Source organism: Eublepharis macularius, chromosome 3 (genome assembly GCF_028583425.1).
Source record: "Eublepharis macularius isolate TG4126 chromosome 3, MPM_Emac_v1.0, whole genome shotgun sequence".
In the NCBI taxonomy this organism is placed as follows: Eukaryota; Metazoa; Chordata; class Lepidosauria; order Squamata; family Eublepharidae; genus Eublepharis; species Eublepharis macularius.
This window is the reverse complement of record NC_072792.1, coordinates 181,891,339-181,909,962: the sequence shown is the minus strand read 5'-3', so window position 1 is coordinate 181,909,962 and position 18,624 is coordinate 181,891,339. Positions and strand designations below refer to the sequence as shown.

The 18,624-nt window shown below is 49.1% G+C and overlaps 1 protein-coding gene across 1 annotated transcript in view; it reads right to left on the bottom strand.

Annotated features, from left to right (window-relative positions):
• The window catches only part of RELT (RELT TNF receptor), a 90,273-nt gene extending 71,929 nt beyond the window's left edge, over positions 1 to 18,344 (bottom strand). Inside the window, exon 1 of the mRNA XM_054974490.1 lies at positions 18,251 to 18,344. Within this exon, the coding sequence (XP_054830465.1) occupies positions 18,251 to 18,344 (94 nt within the window). The remainder of the gene's footprint in view (positions 1 to 18,250) is intronic.
• Positions 18,345 to 18,624: the final 280 nt, after the last annotated feature.

The following is an 18,624-nucleotide window of genomic DNA, read 5'->3' as shown; positions in this document are numbered from 1 at the left end:
GCCTGCTTTTAAGGACTCCAAGTCAAGACTGGCTCTTCAGAGAGAGCTGCCAATCTCCAGGAGAAGCCTGGAATTCTCCTGAAATCTCAACTGACCACCAAACTCGATAGATCAAGTTTCCCCGGAGAAAATGGCAGCTTTGGGGAGGCTGAGCTCCCTCCTCTCCCCATACTCCACCTTCCACAGGCACCACCCCTAAACCTCCAGGAATTTCCCAAGCAGGAGGTGGCAACCTTGTCTTCATCCCTCAAAAGCAAGCAGAGACCCAGAGATGATGCCCTCTGCCCCCCACCCTGATGCTTTACAGTTCTGAGGCTACAATCCAGCAGCATGAGGCTAAGCAGCACGAGCAATGAATGGGGGCTGGAATCGTCCCACCTCGGAGTTCGAATCTGGCCACTGTCAGCTGCTCAGGAGGAGCACACAGAGGGCCGCTGCAACCCAAAGGACAGGCTGGTTGCGCACGCATGTGATGTGGCATGCATCTAGATTGTTTGCACATTCTGGGCAGTGTGACAAAAAGGGGGCGGGTGGGAAAATGTGCAAAGCCGAATAAAGGCAGGCTTTTTCTATCAGAAGCCTTCCAGCCTGCTAACACGGAGTGTGAATTTTGCAGCTTTATCACTAGGAATGGTGGGAAAGTTATCACAGGAGCGTTAAGAGAATATTTACATTATATGGAATTAATAGGGAGATTATCCCCCCTCCTCTCCCTGCCATAAAGAACTGTATTTCCATCAAAGAGTTTGCGATATCCAACATCCTTTTCAGCACCCTCAACAGCTACAGTCTCAAGAGAGTAAAAAGTCCAGTAGCACTTATAAGACTAACTTTATTGTAGCATATTGTAGCAGTTGCATCTGACGAAGAGAGCTGTGGTTCTCGAAAGCTTACGCTACGATAATGTTGGTTGGTCTTAAAGACGCTACTGGACTTTTTACTATTTTGCAACTACAGACGAACACAGCTAACTCCTCTGGATCTAGTCTCAAGAGAAACACTACAGTTTATTTGTTGACTTCATTTATACCTCTCCTTTCTCCTTGACGGGGACCTCAAAGCAGCTTATTTGTTACACGTTTTAGCACAGATATGCCCGTTCTCTATTGCACGGGTCCCCAACCTTTTCAAGCCTGTGGGCACCGTTGGAATTCTGATACAAGATGGTGAGCACAACAACAAAACAACCCTAGAAGGTGGAGCCACACCCAGAGAGGACGCTCATGTGCAGGGGAGAAAAGAAGCAATTTTTAAAAAATGTACTGGGAAAGAGGAGTGAGAGAAAGGGGTGGCGGCTGCTGCTGCATAAATGTTATTTTAATCTGTGCAACCAGCCAGACTTCGAGCGTCTGATCAGAAGCCCCACCGGGTTAATCCCATCAACATCGCAAGCAGCTTTGCCTCAGAAAAGCCGGCGCAGTGTAGCGGTTAGCGTCAGATTAAGATCTAGGAGGCTTGGGTTCGAATCCAGATAGAATGTTGCAGCTCGAGAATGAGGATTCCGTATTCACAATCTGGCAACGTCGAAGGTTGCTAAGTGACCTTGGGCCTCTCACACATTGCGAGGATAAAATAGAGAATAATGCAAGCCTCTCAGAATCCCTTTTGAGGAAGAAAGGAATGGTATTAATAAATATAATGGTTATACTGCTTTATATGAGACATTCCACGGATAAGACATCCCCTTTTTTTTTTGTTACTCATTTCAGTTAAATCATTGTCTTTTTACTTTCAAAAGAATAATTTGTTAAGCATTCATTCATGCAAATGGCAGAAACTGTTATTCTTTTGGGGTTCAGCTCCCTTTAAGAAAATCGAGGGGGAAACTCTTCATTTTATCCCCACAACAACCTTGCCAGGTAGGCTGCATAAGTGTAAGCAGTCCAAGGTCAGCCAGTGAGCTTCACAGCTTAGCTGGGATCAGAACCCAAGCTTCCCAAGTCCAACACCAGTATGCCACCCAGGTTCTGGAAATTGTCTGTCTTGGAGGACACCACCCAGAGCATCATCTGCGATTTCAAAGGTCACAGATGTGAAGATGCATGTATTTTGTAGAGAGCGCCTATCACGACGAAAATCAAAAAGAGTCCAGTAGCACCTTGAAGACTAACCAACTTTACTGTAGCGTAAGCTTTCGAGAATCACAGTTCTCTTCTTCAGATGCAAAGAGAACTGTGATTCTTGAAAGCTTATGCTACAGTAAAGTTGGTTAGTCTTCAAGGTGCTACTGGACTCTTTTCGATTTTGCGACTACAGACTAACAGGGCTAACTCCTCTGGATCTATCACGAGGAAGTATTCTAAATCTTGAAACTGAAAGAACATGCACCACCTTGGCTTTTAAATGAGCGGAGGACAGCTGGTGGCTGTGTAAATGTCAAACACATGAACAAGAGCAGAGATTTCAGCTTTGCGTAAAGGGGGACCTCGCACAGTGATCAGTGGACAAGCAGAGCGTGTTGCTTTTTTTCTCTGCAGAAGACCCCAAAGTGAGAGCCCTACCATGCTATGCTTACTTTATTACATCTCAGCCCTGCCTCTTCTTCTGTCCCCATCTACTCTTAGGAAATAAGAAAGACACCCCCCCCAACAAGCCTACCCCTATGGGGTCAAGCGGGTCACTGAGAGCTCCCAGAACTGCCAACCAAAGCCAGCTGCCCGAGCCTCAGATGGGGCAGGCATGAACAGAGACAGTGGTAGGATTGTGTTCTTTTTCTTTTCTCTTCCACTGGGGGAGGAGCATTTGGCAACTGCCCCCCCCCGCAAGTGGGTCCCAGGGCTAAGGTTGCCAGCTTCCAGGTGATGGCTAGAGATCTCCCAGAATTACAACTCATCTCCAGGTAGGGTGGCCAGCCTCCAGGTAGTGGCTGGAGATCTCCCGGAATTAGAACTCATCTCCAGGCCGCTTCCCCTGGAGAAAATGGCTGCTTTGGAGGGTGGACTCTATGGAATTATGCCATGCCAAGGTCTTTTCTCTCCCCAAACCCCACTTTCTCCAGGTTTTACTCCCCAGATCTTCAGGAATTTCCCAACTTGGAGCTGGCAACCCTATCTCCGGACCATAGAGATCAATTCGCCATGGAGAAAACGGCTACTTTGGAGGGGGGACTCGAGGGCATTATATCCTCATGAGATCCCTCCCCTCCCCAAACCCTGCCCTCTCCAGACTCCACCCCCCAAAGCACCAGGAATTCCCAACCTGGAGCTGGCAACCCTACAGGGCAGATGCCCCTGTTGCCCTCTTGCTAAGACTGCCCCCAGCCTCCAGAGACCTTCCGTGGCCTCTGGCCTCCCATATTCTGCCAGACCTCTCCCTGGCACATCCAAATACAGCAGCAGATTCTCCCCCCTGTGCTCTTCCTGAACTCCCATTTCCTCCTTCCCTGCTGCTTGGGGCGAGTTTGAGCCAACCTTGAGTGCGAATTACAGGATCGCCTGCAAACCTCGCCCCGCCTCCCAGCATGTCTGGAGCTTACATCGGACCACGACATAACATTTTCCAAAGGCATCGTAATGTTAAGTGATCGGTAGACCTGGAGGAGATGGCTCGGCCGTGGCTCAGTGGGAGATCACCTGCTTCCTATGCAGGAGAGCCCCAGCTCCGTCGCCAGTACTGCCAGTTTAAAAAGATCAGGTCCACGGCAATAACAGAGATCTTTTCACAAGACCCCGGAGCCAATCAGAGACAAGACTGATCTACATAGACTGAGGGTCTGGCTCAGTATATGGCAACTTTGCGTCCGTCTGTCTTCAGAAAAAACAAGCTCCCCGTTAAAACTAGGCCCGAGTATCTTGTGCAGGGCCAGTGCCAGAGTTTCTGGCGCCTGAGGCCGGGGGCAGCTACAGGGCTGTTGCCGCTCCACCTGGGCTGTGTGATGACATCACTGCGTGTGACATCATCAAGCAGCATGCCGCTGGGAGCTGGCCCCATTGGTGCAGCAGGGAGCTGGGACGGCGTGCGGGTGGCCTCCCTGCCCTCCCGCTCAGTCTGCCCTCCTGCTCAGCCACCAGCGCTGCCGCCGCCAGCTCCATGGCACGTACCCCCACCCCTGGCACCCCCTCTGGCACCTCAACGCTCAAGGCAGCCGCCAGACCCACCTTCATGAACGCACCAACCTTGATCTTGTGAATTTCTTGCATTGTACAGGGGGTTGGACTAGATGACCCTGGAGGGTCCTTCCAACTCTATGATGCTATGATTCCATTATTCTTCCACTGTGCTATGCTGAACATATTCCCCCCCCAGTTGAACAGACGTGCTGCTCTCTGTCATTGTGATTTGCACGAAGACGCAGCAGGAGCCAGACCGCTGAGCGAGAGCGGGGGGAAATCTATCAAATAATTAGCACGTTTCCTGCAAAGGAGACGAGACGTGAACAAAAAAAAATGCAGGTGGTGAAATATATAAAAACAGTGTCAGACAAAAAACAAAATCCCATACACATAATTTGGACAGATTGCAATTTCCATGTCTAAGGAGAATGGACCGCTCTATATAATTGGAATGGTTGAGACATGTCAAAAGGGCGGAAGGGAAGAGGTTAGGGAGGGGGAAATGCCTATAAGCTTCATATCTCGGTGAAGAGAGACAAAAATAGATTAGGAGCTAAAGAACCACATAAAGATCAAGGAGAAGGTTGATCTTTTTCCTGGCAAGAAAGAGAGACGTAGAACGCTGAGTCAAGAATCCTTGGCCACGGAACGCCTCGAGAGCGGGCTATAATGTCTACTAAGGACTTAACATTGGCTGAGACAAACCCTCACTGAACATTGGAAAAAGCCCCAGGTTTTTCACGGGGGGGGGGGGGGGCAGGGCGGATTCAGAAACAGATACGGATAGCGTCTGAGCTTAAGTTTGCACATTGTGTATGAATTAGGCAGAGGAAATTCCATTCTAGCTGTGCATCTGACAAAGAGAACTGTGCTTCTCGAAAGCTTATGCTACAGTAAAATTGGTTAGTTTTCAAGGTGCTACTGGACTCTTCTTTATTTTGCTACTACAGACAAACAGGGCTAACTCCTCTGGATCCATTCTAGCTGTGTTGCAGAACGCATCTCCCTGTCCTTGAAGGCCCGTCTTATGTTTGATCTGCCAAGTGACAAAGTTGAGCAGGCACCTCGGCCAAGACGGACTCGCCTCTGCCACCTCCCCGGCTTTGTGGCACTTTGCCACAAGCAGCGCTCACGACTAATCCAGCCCCAAAGATTTCTCTAAGGCATCCAACGCCAGCTGTAACTTACCAGAAAAAAAAAATGTGTCCAGCCTTTTGGATTCACAACCCGCAAGGAGTAATCTACAGCGTGGATTAAAGCACAGAGCGGCTACGCAGTGACAGGTTTTAGAGGCCATAAACGGACTCGAATGCTGCTGCTGCACTGCAGATAAACCGAGAAGAAACGTCTCACCCATTGTGAGATTACTGTCAGAACAGAAAAGGCTTATTTCCCTAGATTGAACAGCTCCAGAAGACAAGAGTCAGCTGCGGAGTAGAGAAACGCCGGCCTTTGTAGCTCTCTAGCAAGAGTTCTTCGGACAGATTTAAAATGCATTCAAGAAGCGTTGACCCACGGGGAAGAAGGGCACTTTGAGGGTGTCCTTCCATAAGCCTGCTATCCATTAGTCAAAGACAATGTTGGAAACCTGAGCCCTAGGGCGGACTGGCCTTCCAGAACTGCCATATGACCCATGTTATGAGCTCTTGATGCATTTCTAGGACTCCCACAGCTGGGGTAGCCAGGTGGCTGTGAGTCTCAGAAGTCCCAAGTTCAATCCCGCAGTTCAGCTACGGACTCATTCAAGAGGGCCCAGCCTGTTTCACAGGGCTTTTGGTGCAGGTATAATAGAGGGAGGAGGGAAATAGAGGACGCATACCACCCTGCCTTCTCTGGAGGAAGGGTGGGGTGAAAACGTTAGCACCACCTACCATACATGTTTTGAAAGGGGCTTTATCCTACCAAACAGCCAAGCTGCTTTGCACTCCCTCAGCTTTCTCATCGCCAATGAGCAAGACAAGCTGGACAGATTTCCATCAAGGAGTATAGCCTGAATCAGACAGGCAGCAGAGTCATACCATGTCTATGCATAGAAGTTTCATTGCTGGGCCATGCTAGGGAGGCAGTGAAATGGTAGAACCTTGCTGAACTTTTTGAGTTACCACCATGTGGGACACACAAGCTGTCCTGGGTCTCCTGCATGGCTTGGAGTCCTACACAGATCTCCTCCTTTCCCCTCAGATCTTGTACCCGTTTAGGAGCATCACCTCCTAGTGTACAGGGATAAAGCCACAGGTGAGTGCCAGAGGACTTCCCCGGCATCTCCTGCTGAAAGAGGGAAGTGTCGGCTGCCACTTTTCATGCCGCCACCAAGTAATTTTAGAAAGTGGGTGGGGCCAGGTGGGGCTTTTGTCCAGCAAGGCTTCTGATTGGCCACTGGAGATTTGACGAGCTGAGCAGATTATTTGCTTTGGTAGTAGCTGCCCCACAGCACAAGGATCTTCACTGCATGACTTAAGCGGCAGCAACCATTTTGTGGCTGGCTCTGCCCCCTGTGGCAGCCATTTTGTGGCGGCACCCACTGCACTGTGCCAGAATTCCAAAGCTGCTTGTAGGCTCAAAAAGGTTGGAGATACCTGCACTAGGGGCGCCTCCCAGAAGAAATTCTTAGAAAGAATCAAACAGAGGACCAAACCGCGCTCAGCAACCGGCTTGGACCACACCATTGCCTTTGTGGAATGATGATGGCTCTCAAGCCATAGTTGACTTACGGCAAACCCTGGTGGGGTTTTCATGGCAAGAGACTAACAGAGGTGGTTTACCATTGCCTGCCTCTGCAGCCCTGGTCTTCATTGGAGGTCTCCCATCCAATTACTAACCAAGGTCAACCCTGCTTAGCTTCTGAGATCTGACGAGATCAGGCTCACCTGGGCTATCCAGGTCAGGACGTGTGTGTGTGTGTGTGTGTACACACGGTACAAAATAGTTTATATATATATATATATATATAAACATTTAATAGTGAGAGAATAAGAAGTCCAGTAGCACTTTTTATTGTAGCAGTTGCATCTGACGAACAGAGCTGTGGTTCTTGAAAGCTTATGTTACAATAAGACTCTGGTCTTCATCAGAGATCTCCCATCCAATTACTAATCAAGGCCGACCCTGCTTAGCTTCTGAGATCTGACAAGATCAGGCTCTCCTGGGCTATAAACAAGACAGTTGGAACATTTTCCTTTGTTGAACCAATCTGAGCCTTTATACAAATAAGCAAGTTTTCAGATCTCATAGAACTCTTTCTTGAGGAAGAATGGAAAGGAATAAGAACAAGCATGGTGTGACATCACACATCCGCTGTCCAGGTAGGGGCACAGAGGCCATTCATATTCAGGAATCTTTTTCAGAGTTTTGGGCGGAATTTGTGTCTGGGAAACTCCAGCTAGAGAACTGCTCCTCCACCCATCTTGGATAGAGAACCACTCCACCCATCTCTGACACATTTACAAGATGCAAGCCTCATGAACCGTGCCTCTTACGATGCTCTTTTAGACACCACCTGGAATGACAGGAAGAGGCAGGTGTTTAATTCAGTCTTTACCCTGACTCACTGCAACTCAACACCTTGAGCAAGACATTTCCCACGACCAGGACTGGTTTCCTTATTGTATCGTAGCCAAGGTAGGAGGCTCCTTCCTGAACATGACATCTAGAACAAGGAAGAGATTTAACGAGGAAAGACGGGAATTAATGCAAAGTACGGTAAGCCAGCCGAGAGCAGAATCAGGTTTTGGTTGTTTAGATGAAGTCACTGTTGACCTCCTAAGCGTTGCTAGACTTCCTCCAAGACTCGAGAAGTCTTCTAAAGGCTTGCAACTAATGTTTGAGCCGGTCAAGTCCATGGAATCTTCACACGCCATATATGAACAACAGAAGGGCTCTGTACCGTCAGCAGCCCGGTACAAAATAGTCTATTGATCAGTTGTTTCTGCTACAAGGTCCACAAGCGCCGTTTTCACGTCTGGACAACATGTTAATCTCTCACTGTGAGACAGCAGGGAGGGAGGTGCCCCTCACGGGTTTTCCTCAAGGAAAATCTCTTTGGAGCTGATGACCAACCACAACCCAAAAGTGGATTTAATTGGGAGGGCAAAGAAGAGCGGCAAAAAAAAGGCTTATAAAATTAAGCATGGGTGGAAGAAGTGGAGAGAGACAAGTTATTCATAGTAGTGGTTGGGCTGCAAATCAACACTCTGCTGGTTCAAATTCTGCTCCTGCCGTGAGTTCAGCAGGCGGCCTTAGGTAAGCTCCTCCCCTCAGCCTCAGCTCCCCAAGTTATATTGTGGGGATAATAAGAACATTGTCTTGTTCACTGCTCTGCGTGGTGCACTGATCTGTCTAAGCACTGTTATTATTATAAGAGCTGCCATGGCCTAATGGCTAAGTGGTTGGGCTGCCAATCAGCATTCTGCTGGTTCGACTCCCACTCCTTCCATGAGTTCAGCAGGTAAGAAACTCCTTTCAGCCTCAGCTCCCCAGTTGTATTCTATTGATAATAACAACACTGACTTTGTTCACCGCTCTGCGTGGGGCACTCATCCAGCTAGAAGAGTGGTATATAAGTGCAGTTGTTATTATTCTCTTTTTCTCTCTCACGACACTATGACCCAGGGGTCCCCCCTTCCCAATAAGGTGGGAGGCATTAGAATACTTCTTCACGCAATGCATAATTAAGCTTAGAATCATAGAATCATAGAGTTGGAAGGGGCCATACAGGCCATCTAGTCCAACCCCCTGCCCAGTGCAGGATCAGCCTAAAGCATCTCTGACAAATATTCATCCAGCCTCTTCTTGAAAACTGCCAGTGAAGGGGAGCTCACCACCTCCCTAGGCAGCTGATTCCACTTTTGAACTACTCTGACAGTGAAAAAGTTTTTCCTAATATCCAGCCGGTACCTTTGTGCATGTAGTTTTAGCCCACTGCTTCGTGTCCTACCCTCTGCTGCCAACTGGAACAGCTCCTTTCCCCCCTCCAAATGACAGCCTTTCAAATATTTAAAGAGAGCAATCCTGTCCCCCCTCAACCTCCTCTTCTCCAAACTAAACATTCCCAAGGCCCTCAGCCTTTCCTCGTAGGGCTCAGTCTCCAGACCCGATCATCCTCGTCGCTCTCCTCTGCACCCTGTCGATTTTAGCCACATTCTTTTTGAAGTGAGGCCTCCAGAACTGCACACAATACTCCAGGTGCGGCCTGACCAAGGCAGTATAGAGAAGGGCTATGACCTCCTGCGATTTCGATGCTATGGCCCCTCTGATACAACCCAGGATTGAATTGGCCTTTTTTGCCACCACATCACAATGACTGCTCATATTTAGTTTACAGTCCACTCTTACCCCAAGATCTCTTTCAAATAGACTACTGCCCAGAAGTGTATCCCCCATCCAGTATTTGTGCCTCCCATTTTTGTGGCCCAGATGTGCACTTGTCTTTGTGAAACTCACTGCCACAAGCTGCAAGGAGGGTACTGAACACAGATGGCTTTAAAGGGCTGGCGGAGTGGCGGTGGCGGTATTCACATCCATGGAGGAGAAGTCTCTCAAGGCTATTAGAAATGACAACAAAATGGAGCTCTCACATTAAAGGTTGTTGCCGGGAAACAGAGCAGGAAGGGCTGTTTTTGCCGTGCTCAGATTTCCCAGTGGAAAGAGGATGCCGGACTCGATGATTCTGTGGTCCGATTCAGTGGGGCTCTTATTCGAATTGTCTGCTGAACGCTCAGGCATCAGATGTAGGCAAGCCAGCGTGTGCACATTTCAGACGTTATTCCCGCCCTGCTCCTCTAGCCTGGCAGTTAATCTTCTCTTTCCCCTTTCCAACACTTCCCATCTCAGCTAGTTGACATAAACAAGTTGCATTCGATTTTAGTTTTGAAAGAAAGGTAGCGTTTACATTTCCTTGGTGCATACTTTGGGACAGTGGAGGGAGGGGGCCCAGCCTCACACCGTGCTTTTCTCCTGGCCGTTCAGAGACGGCTTTCCAGGCACAGCGCATGACCTGTAATTTACCAGACCTGCAGATCTCAGCGTTCCTTTCGAAACCACTACACAGGCTTTTTTCCTTGGCCAACATTCCCTTCGACAAAGCATCTCATTTTCTCTTTCAGGAGCGACTGGAGTGCCAGACTCCAAGAGTACAGAAATTGTAGGGCCAGCGGGTGAACACGAAAGGCGTCCTCTTGGGTTGCTAGAGACCCCTTCCGGTAACGGGCGTTATTCATTAACCAGGTGGCATCCACTGTTCCCGCCTGGTCTCCTTCGCCCGAGTCCTTGACCTTGCGGGCTTCTCCAGATGGTACAGAGCTGCCTGTATACCTATCATCCTACTCCCACACCTGCCTTCCCCACATAACTGGTTGGAGAATATGGCATCTCCAAAGGGTTCCAGCTGTGGGAATGATCCTACTAGAGGGCTTTGTTGTAAACAGCTCCGGTTCGGACTCTGACCCCTAGAGAAAGTTAACCCCACTGCTGTGCAACAGAGACACAGAGACACGGTTAGCGCTGTGGAAAACGGCACTTTGGGTCAGGCTGCGATAAAACTTCAGGGGAAAGATAACGACAGCCCAATTTTATGCTCTTTTGCTCAGATGTGCCCTACTGAACTCCACTGGACTTAGCTAAACATGCAGAGAATTGCAGCGCTAAGGTCCAATTACGTCACAAAGCTAGAGACAGACAGAGCTTCCAGAAAGCCACTTTGGCCCAGAGAGAAATCCAAGCCCAAAAGCCTTTAATTAAGTTCATTCAAAATGACACAGGGGTAGTGCGCAAGTTTTTGAGTTCTCCAGAGTTCTTCATCAGGCTGCAAGACGAGAGATGTTTCAGCGGCTGATCTTTTGTCGCTGATAGGCACCAACTCAGCTATAGAACGAGGGGACAGTGAACATTTCGCCATCCAAGTTTTGTGTGCAAAGAACATGAAATCCTCCCTGTTGCCCATCATTTAACTTCCCTTGCAGTTCTCAGCAGTTACCCCTGCCCCAGCTGTTTTGGGACCATCACACCCACTCGTCCCAAGTCTCTTTCTAAGTGATTCCAGCCAGTCAGGGATCACATACTACACCGTCACAATGCCAAACAGCCAGACCTGATTGACAATGCAGTGAAGTTGCAAAGCCAGTTCATGCTGAAGGCAGAATTCATGTTAGGAAGGTTTGTTTATCCCCTTCCCTGAAGTTACAGGGTGACTTTTGTCATGGCGGAAAGTTCCTGAACTTCCATCTCACGGTTGACTCAACTCTATTTCGAGCAGGTAATAAAAACTGAGTCGATAAGGCTCTGCTATTGTCACGGAGTAACAGGTGCCAAGTACTTCTCTTACAAGAATTCATTCCCCTCTTGGTGTTTCAGAACAGCTACGAAAGACAAATAGAGAGCAGTAGAAACATGCTCAGAGGCCTTGGTCCATATTCACCCAGAATCCACCGCAAAAATAATTTTGACGTTCTCCCAGAAGCAGGCACAACTTCACCACAAGAGTGTGGTGTAGCAGTCAGAGCGGGAACAAATACTAACTGGCTACCTCAGGCCAATCATGGTTTTCCAGTCCAGCCTGCCTCACAGGGTTGTTCTGAGGATACAACGGAAGAGGGAAGCCCCACATATAGAGTTGCCAGCCTCCAGGTAGTGGCTGGTGATCTCCCGGAATTACAGCTGGTCTCCAGGCCACAGAGATCAGTTCACCTGGAGAAAATGGCCACTTTGGGGGGTGGACTCTATGGAATTATGCCATGCCAAGGTCCTTTCCCTCCCCAAGCCCCACTTTCTCCAGGTTTCTCCTGGTTTTACCCCCTAGATCACCAGGAATTTCCCAACTTGGAGCTGGCAACCCTACCCACATATGTCACCTTGAGCTCTTTAGAGATGAGGCAGGATAAAAATTGCCCATCATAAACAATTACAGGACAAAAAAGCAGCTGAGTTGTACTGTGAATGTCTGTGGAATTCATAAACTTTCCTAACAGTATGGTAAAAGATAACAACAACAACAACATTCAATTTATGGGCTGGTCCTATATTCATCTGGTGAGCCCCCCTACCGGTCTCTCGTCAGAGAGGCTGTATAATCATCTTGGCTCCCATACGAGTCGCAGAGAACTGTATTAATCGTTGTCTTGGGAGCTGCGTTATATGAAAAATTGATGTGTTTTATTGTGATTTTAATATGTATTTTTATTTGCTGTAACCCACTCTGAGCCCTTTTGTGCGGAGGGCAGGTTCGAAGTCTAACAAATAAATAAAATAAATATACCGCCTTCAGGACATGTTCCAGAGGAGTTAGCCGTGTTAGTCTGTAGTAGCAAAATCAAAAAGAGTCCAATAGCACCTTTAAGACTAACCAATTTTATTGTAGCATAAGCTTATGCTACAATAAAATTGGTTAGTCTTAAAGGTGCTACTGGACTCTTTCAGGACATGTTAACGTCCACTCAGAGCGGTTTACAAACTGTGTTATCATCTTTACGACAATCATCCTGTGAAGTGGGTGGGGCTGAGAGAGCTCTGAGAGAGCTGTGACTGACCCAAGGTCACCCAGGTGGCTTCAAGTGGAGGAGTGGGGAATCAAACCTGGCTCTCCAGATTAGAGTCCTGCCGCTCTTAACCACTATACCAAACTGGCTCCTAGTTTGGATCACTTACTATGCACCAAGGGGCCTGTTTGTCATCTTGCCCCATGCAAACCACACACACACCCCTCAAGTCAGCCTTTCAGAGCCAAGGGTCACACCCTCCCCTATTCCCAGGATATACAGTAGAGAGAAACTGACAGAAACACAAACATGTGACTTGCTGATCGCCAAGAATTTGCAACCGACCCTTACAGCAGTTAATCAGAAGGCTAGAAAGGATGGACAAATCTTCTTGGAGCGCAATCAGGTTGCCGGAATCCATAATCTCATAGCTTGGTGCCAGATGAATGGCGAGCCTACGGAAACCTCAAGCAAAGACGGCCACAGTTTGGCTAACGCAACATCAATCAAGGCCATTTCTACAGAACAACCAGCCGGCACGGGGAAGAGACAGACACTTATTGCTCCAGCATAATCTTATTTGAACCTTAAAGCAGCTCTTTTTGCTCTAGCCTGGAGTGCCCCAAACCCAATTATTCCTCCACGTAGCCAGACAGAATAGGAGCTACGCCGGGTCACGTTACCAAGCCGCGTTCATCACACAGCGCTGGTGGTAGCAGGGGAACGCACAGACAGGTGTGCCTGGGCTCGCACAACTTTCAAGGAATTGGTATCTCTCTGCCACTGGATAGGGGAGGCGCTCTCTACTCAGGGCCAAACTATGCACAACATTGTTACTTGCTCAGTTAAAAAAATCTGCTTGGGTCAGGACGCCTACTGAGCCATTTGCTCTGTCAAATTCTTCCCCCCCTCTTCCCCCGACCCCAGGCCTACAGACAGCCAGAGGAAGGCAATTGCAGTCAAGGTTACAGCACAGGGTAAAGCTCCATCGAACCTCCTTGTTCGAAAGCAGTATACCTCCAAGCAGGGGAAAAGAAGTGATGGAACTCAGTGGGTTGCCAGCACAGGGGGCAACTCTTGGCGGGAGGTGGTTCCCCTGGTACCACATGCGCACGTGCAAGTGCGTGCACACTCCCGGGACTGCACAATGATGTCACTTTGGGTCAGTGGAACAAGGGGGGAGTTTTTTAAAGTTTAAATTGCCCTCGGTGAAAATGGTCACATGGCTGGTGTCCCCGCCCCCTGATCTCCAGACAGAGGGGAGTTTAGATTGCCCTCCGCGCCGCTTGGTGGCGCGGAGGACAATCTAAACTCTCCTCTGTCTGGAGATCAGGAGGCGGGGCCACCAGCCATGTGACCATTTTCAAGAGCTGCCAGAACTCAGTTCCACCGCGATCCAGCTGAAAAAAAGTCCTGCCTCCAAGTGCTGGCTGCATGGGGGCTATAGCTGCTAGCTTTATACCCTTCTAGTGGACATCTTTCATTTATGTTATTTATAGTCCACCTTTCTCCCTAAGACTCCTGTGGACTATCCACAGCTGGGTTCGGGATACTGGACCCTTAAATCTGATCCAATGGGGTCTTGCATCATTCACAAAAGGAGGAGAATAGAAGACGGACTTACCTTCATGTGCCATAATTCAAAGGGAGTTCTCAGCTGACCAAAGGCAGCAAGAATAATCTCAGCTAATTCTGCCGTCCACCAGCTCTACATCCTGGTATATCCTCTAAATTTATTGCCACTCTTGTTATGGGACAGAAGGCAGCATGGTATAGCCCAGTCTCATCAGATCTGGGAAGCTCAGTAGGGTCCGTATTTGGATGGGGAACCACCGAGGAAGACTCTGCTGAGGAAGGCAATGGCAAACCCCCTCTGCTTCTCATTTGCCTTGGAAGCCCCTTGCTGGGGTCACCGTAAGTCAGCCGTGACTTGACAACACGCACGCACGCACACACGTTATTATAATGGTGACCAGGTATCACCTCTGCTCCTTTTAAAAGGTTTGGTGTGGTCTGTTTGGTACCAGAGAGGCACTTGATCAATTGATGGTTTTTATAGTATGTATTACACCTTCCGTTTGCTCAGACTTCTGGGAAGGAAAAGAAAAGGTACAACTCGATACCAGCTCTACCAGACCACAACAGGATAAACTTCGGTTCAAACCACCTGTAGATCTCACTGGGTGTCCTTGAGCCAATCACCTACGCAGCCCAAAGTACCTCATAGGTTGTTGCGGGAAAAAACGGGTAGGGGGCAAGCAGAAGCATATATGCCACTCTTACCTCCTTGAAAGAAGGTAGAAGAAAAAAAGAGAGAGAGATACTTAGTCTGTGTTCTTCCCGGTATGCAGGCAAGAGGGCTTAAGATCAGGGCCAAAGACATCTCCCCCCCCCCCCCCGCTCTGTTTTTAAACATCTACCCTGATGAAGAATTCTGGAGCACTCAAAAGCTTGCACACTTTGTGTTATTGGAGTCAGCTCTCATAAAAGGCATCCCATGGCTTTGTTTTGGGGACTCAGCTAATTAATTACGCCAATTAGACACCAGGAGACCAGTTACAAACCATCAGCAGATGCGAAACTCTTCGTCCTCCTGGGGTTTGATAACGTAGGAGAAATTCCTAAAAGCATAACCCACCAGAAGCTCGTCTGTGCAACTCCTGTCAAAACGTGCTGTGCTCTTGTGTGGCCCCCCCTTAATTTTGGGCAGGGCTTGCAAAGAACAGTTTCCTGGCGGATTGGGTCCTGTTTTTTTGCAATCTTCCCTGGCTTCCAAAATAGTCCCTCAAGCTGAGATTGCTCCCGTCTAGCGCCAGGTAGAAACACAATGCATAGCTGTGTAATATGAATCTACACAAGCCACAGCGGGTATTTTTGGCTTGCCTAAAAATAAATATTAGCCGGACTTCATATTAGGAGTTTGAGTACGCAGGAAATCATTTCTCTTTCAGTCAGTCCCCTATTCCAAGTTTCTTAGCAGTCCCTGCATGATGCTATTAATAAACATCTGTGCAGCTTTTTGGGGTGTGTGTGTGTGGATTTTGGCCAAATCAGCTACAAACACATTATTTTAAAACGGCTTCTGGCTATTGGTGACTAAGAGAAAGATTCAGATTTATATCTGAATAAGCACCTTGCAAGAAATCCAGGGGCTCACATTCAGCATCCCCCCCCCATTACAGCCAACTAGATACTCCCAAAGTGACCCCAAATTGACAGGCTACTTCTGCTATATCTCTCCCCCCCCGCCCAGCAACTGATATCCAGAGGTATACTGCCTCTGGCTATGGAAGCTCCATCTAGCATCAGTGGTTATTAGCCAACACACAGCCCCTCCTGTATAGATTTCTCGGGCCCCTTTCCCGAGTCACCTATGGATCTCTGTTCAGCTGTGGGTGGTTTGAGACACCATATTATTCCTTATCACAGATGCCTTCTGCGGTCCTATGGAGGGAGAGAGCTATATAGAAATCTGCCTCAGACTTTGGGAAAAGTCTAGGCAGCTGGCTAGGAGTGAGCTGTTTACACAGGAATTAGGCAAGTTGCGAGTTGTACCTGCAACTAACATGCTGTATTTATTTGGGGAAAAAGGACCTGACTCCATGACAATCCCCTTTAAAAAATGTGATGCACACGCTAAAAAATTATCATTGGGCATAACTGTAACACACAGGCAACTGTAAGACAGCCTTCTCTTTGTTTGACGGCAGCCCTGCGAAGACCCCTTAGGCATGCATTTGAGCAAATACTGTACTTTTCTGGAATACAAACTCATTCTACAGTGACCAGCTGTTTCCTGTTCCTTTCACAGTTGTGTAGGTGGGAGGGTTTTCACAGGAGCAACTTCCCCCTCCAGCGCACAATGGTGCTTTTTTTATAAAACAAAAATACAACCTCAGACGGCACAGCAGGCCTGCTAATTCTTCTTCCTATCAGATTTCCCTGTTTCCCACACTGAAGTCTGCATCTTTTGGTAGGCTGAATGTCCTTTAATCTCCATCTTAGATGGAAGGGGACCATACCAGCAGGAGTTTCCAAGAACAGCCTTCAGGTAAAATCATGAAAGTGCAGAACGCAAGCATGCACGCGCGCATACACACACACAAACGGCAGAGAGATCTGTTTCAGAGTTGCCAACCCACCCACCCCATCAGGCTCCTATGCTACCATGTAAGGAGAAAAACAGTTGGCAATCTTTGTTCGGCAAAGAAAGCGCAACACGGCGTTTGGTCCGGAGCATTCCTGAACAGAAGCGAATTTGTTGAAATCTCAAAACTCTGCCTACGTGGGAAGTGGAAGATTCCGGCTCGAAGCACCCCTTGATCACCGATGGCTTTGAGCGACTTTGAGCAATTCACAGCCTCAGTTTCCTTAGCTGTAAAATAGGACCAGTGACCTACCACACCTCCATGCATTGATGAACACTGAAGGATAGTCTTGGAGACGGTTGATGGAGTTCACTGTCCTAAAATGTAGGGAAGCTCACTGGCTTAGAGGGTTTTAAAAGAGGACTGGGACCAGCATACACGAGGGACCGCTTCTCCCTGTATGTACCCCAGAGATCAGCAGGAAAACATCTACTGGTGGTCTCTGGCCCTAGGGAAGCTCGACTGGCCTCTACCAGGGCCAGGGCCTTTTCGCTCCTGGCCCCAACCTGGTGGAACTCTCTGTCGGAGGATACTCCGCCCCGCCAAGACCTTGTGTCCTGCCAGACAGAGATATTCCGCCAGGCATTTAGTTGACGCCGGTATTCAGATCCACCGATTGGCCTCCCCGCCTATCTCCTATTAGTGGGGGGCTATATGAGTAATCTGCCCCATGGAAGAATGGTGGCAAATAGCGCACCAACTCACGCTTCCACCCCTCTCTTCCCCTTACGGTTGACAGCGAAGGGTGACGTGAATCGCGCCATGGGGTATTAGGAACATGGAACAGAGTTTGTTTTTATGCCCCTAAATCTGGCTTTTATCATTATACTGTTTTATCAATGTGGTTTTTTTATCTGTATGTTGTGATCCACCCTGAGCCCATTTGCAGGGAGGGTGGACTGTAAATCTAATAAAATAATGATGATGATGATGATGGAGTTAAAGTCTTGATAACTAAACAGAACCTCCCTGTACAGGGGCAGTATACCATTAAGTAGCAAGACACTGGAGGACAAACAACAGCAGAAAGAAGCACTTGGGGGCATTTGGATGGCAACTACTGGAAGCCACTCTAGACCAGCCTGGGTCCAATCCAGCTCCAGCACCCTTAAGGCAGCAAAAGCCGGATCGCTAAATCAAATACCTTTCCATAAGATTAGGATGGGGGAAGGCCTGGGTTCAAATCTCCCCCACTTCGCTGGGTCACCTTGGAGCCAATCGCCCTCTCCGCCTAACCGACTTCGCAGGGCTCTTGCGTGGAGGGGAGACGCTGCCTGCCCGCCTTACAGGAAGGGTAGATTTTTTAAAAAGTACAAGAAAAGGATAAAACAGAATAAGTCCCATCTGTCCATCCGTGCAAGGAACCTGGACTTCTTAAAGGCAAGCTAGAGCGACTCGGAGAAGAAAAGGTGATGCCCTCGGAAGGGAGAGACCGAGCAGCCGAGGGCCCGGGCCGGCCCTCCCGCGCAGGTAATCGGTCACCCCTAGCTCGACCCCTCGCCCTCCTGGAGGGACTCAGCATCACGGGGAAGCCGAGCGCAGCCGCAGAGGGCAGGCGGAGGGAGAGCCCCCGGCGCCTTACCTGCCCGCAAGTCTTTCCGCAGGATCCGGCGCCCGGCGACAGCCCAGCCGCGGAGACAGCCCGAAAAATCCGCGCTTGGAGAGAAAAAGCGCATCGACTCCTGCGCTCGCCCGCTCGCCCGAATGAATGAATGAAAGAAAAAAGCCGGCTGGAAAAGTAGCGAGGCTCGGCGGAGCCACGCCCCCGCCGCCACATCACAAAGGCACGGGCCCCGCCCGTCTCTGTTGCGTCACAAACGGGGCTGGCCCCACGTTCGGAGCCCCCGCCCCTCCGGCCGAGCCTCCCGGCGGCCTTCCCGGGGAGGAATAGGCGAGCCTAGGCTCCGCAGCGACATCTAGTGGGCGACGTTCGGAGCTGCAGCTCAAAGGCGCCCC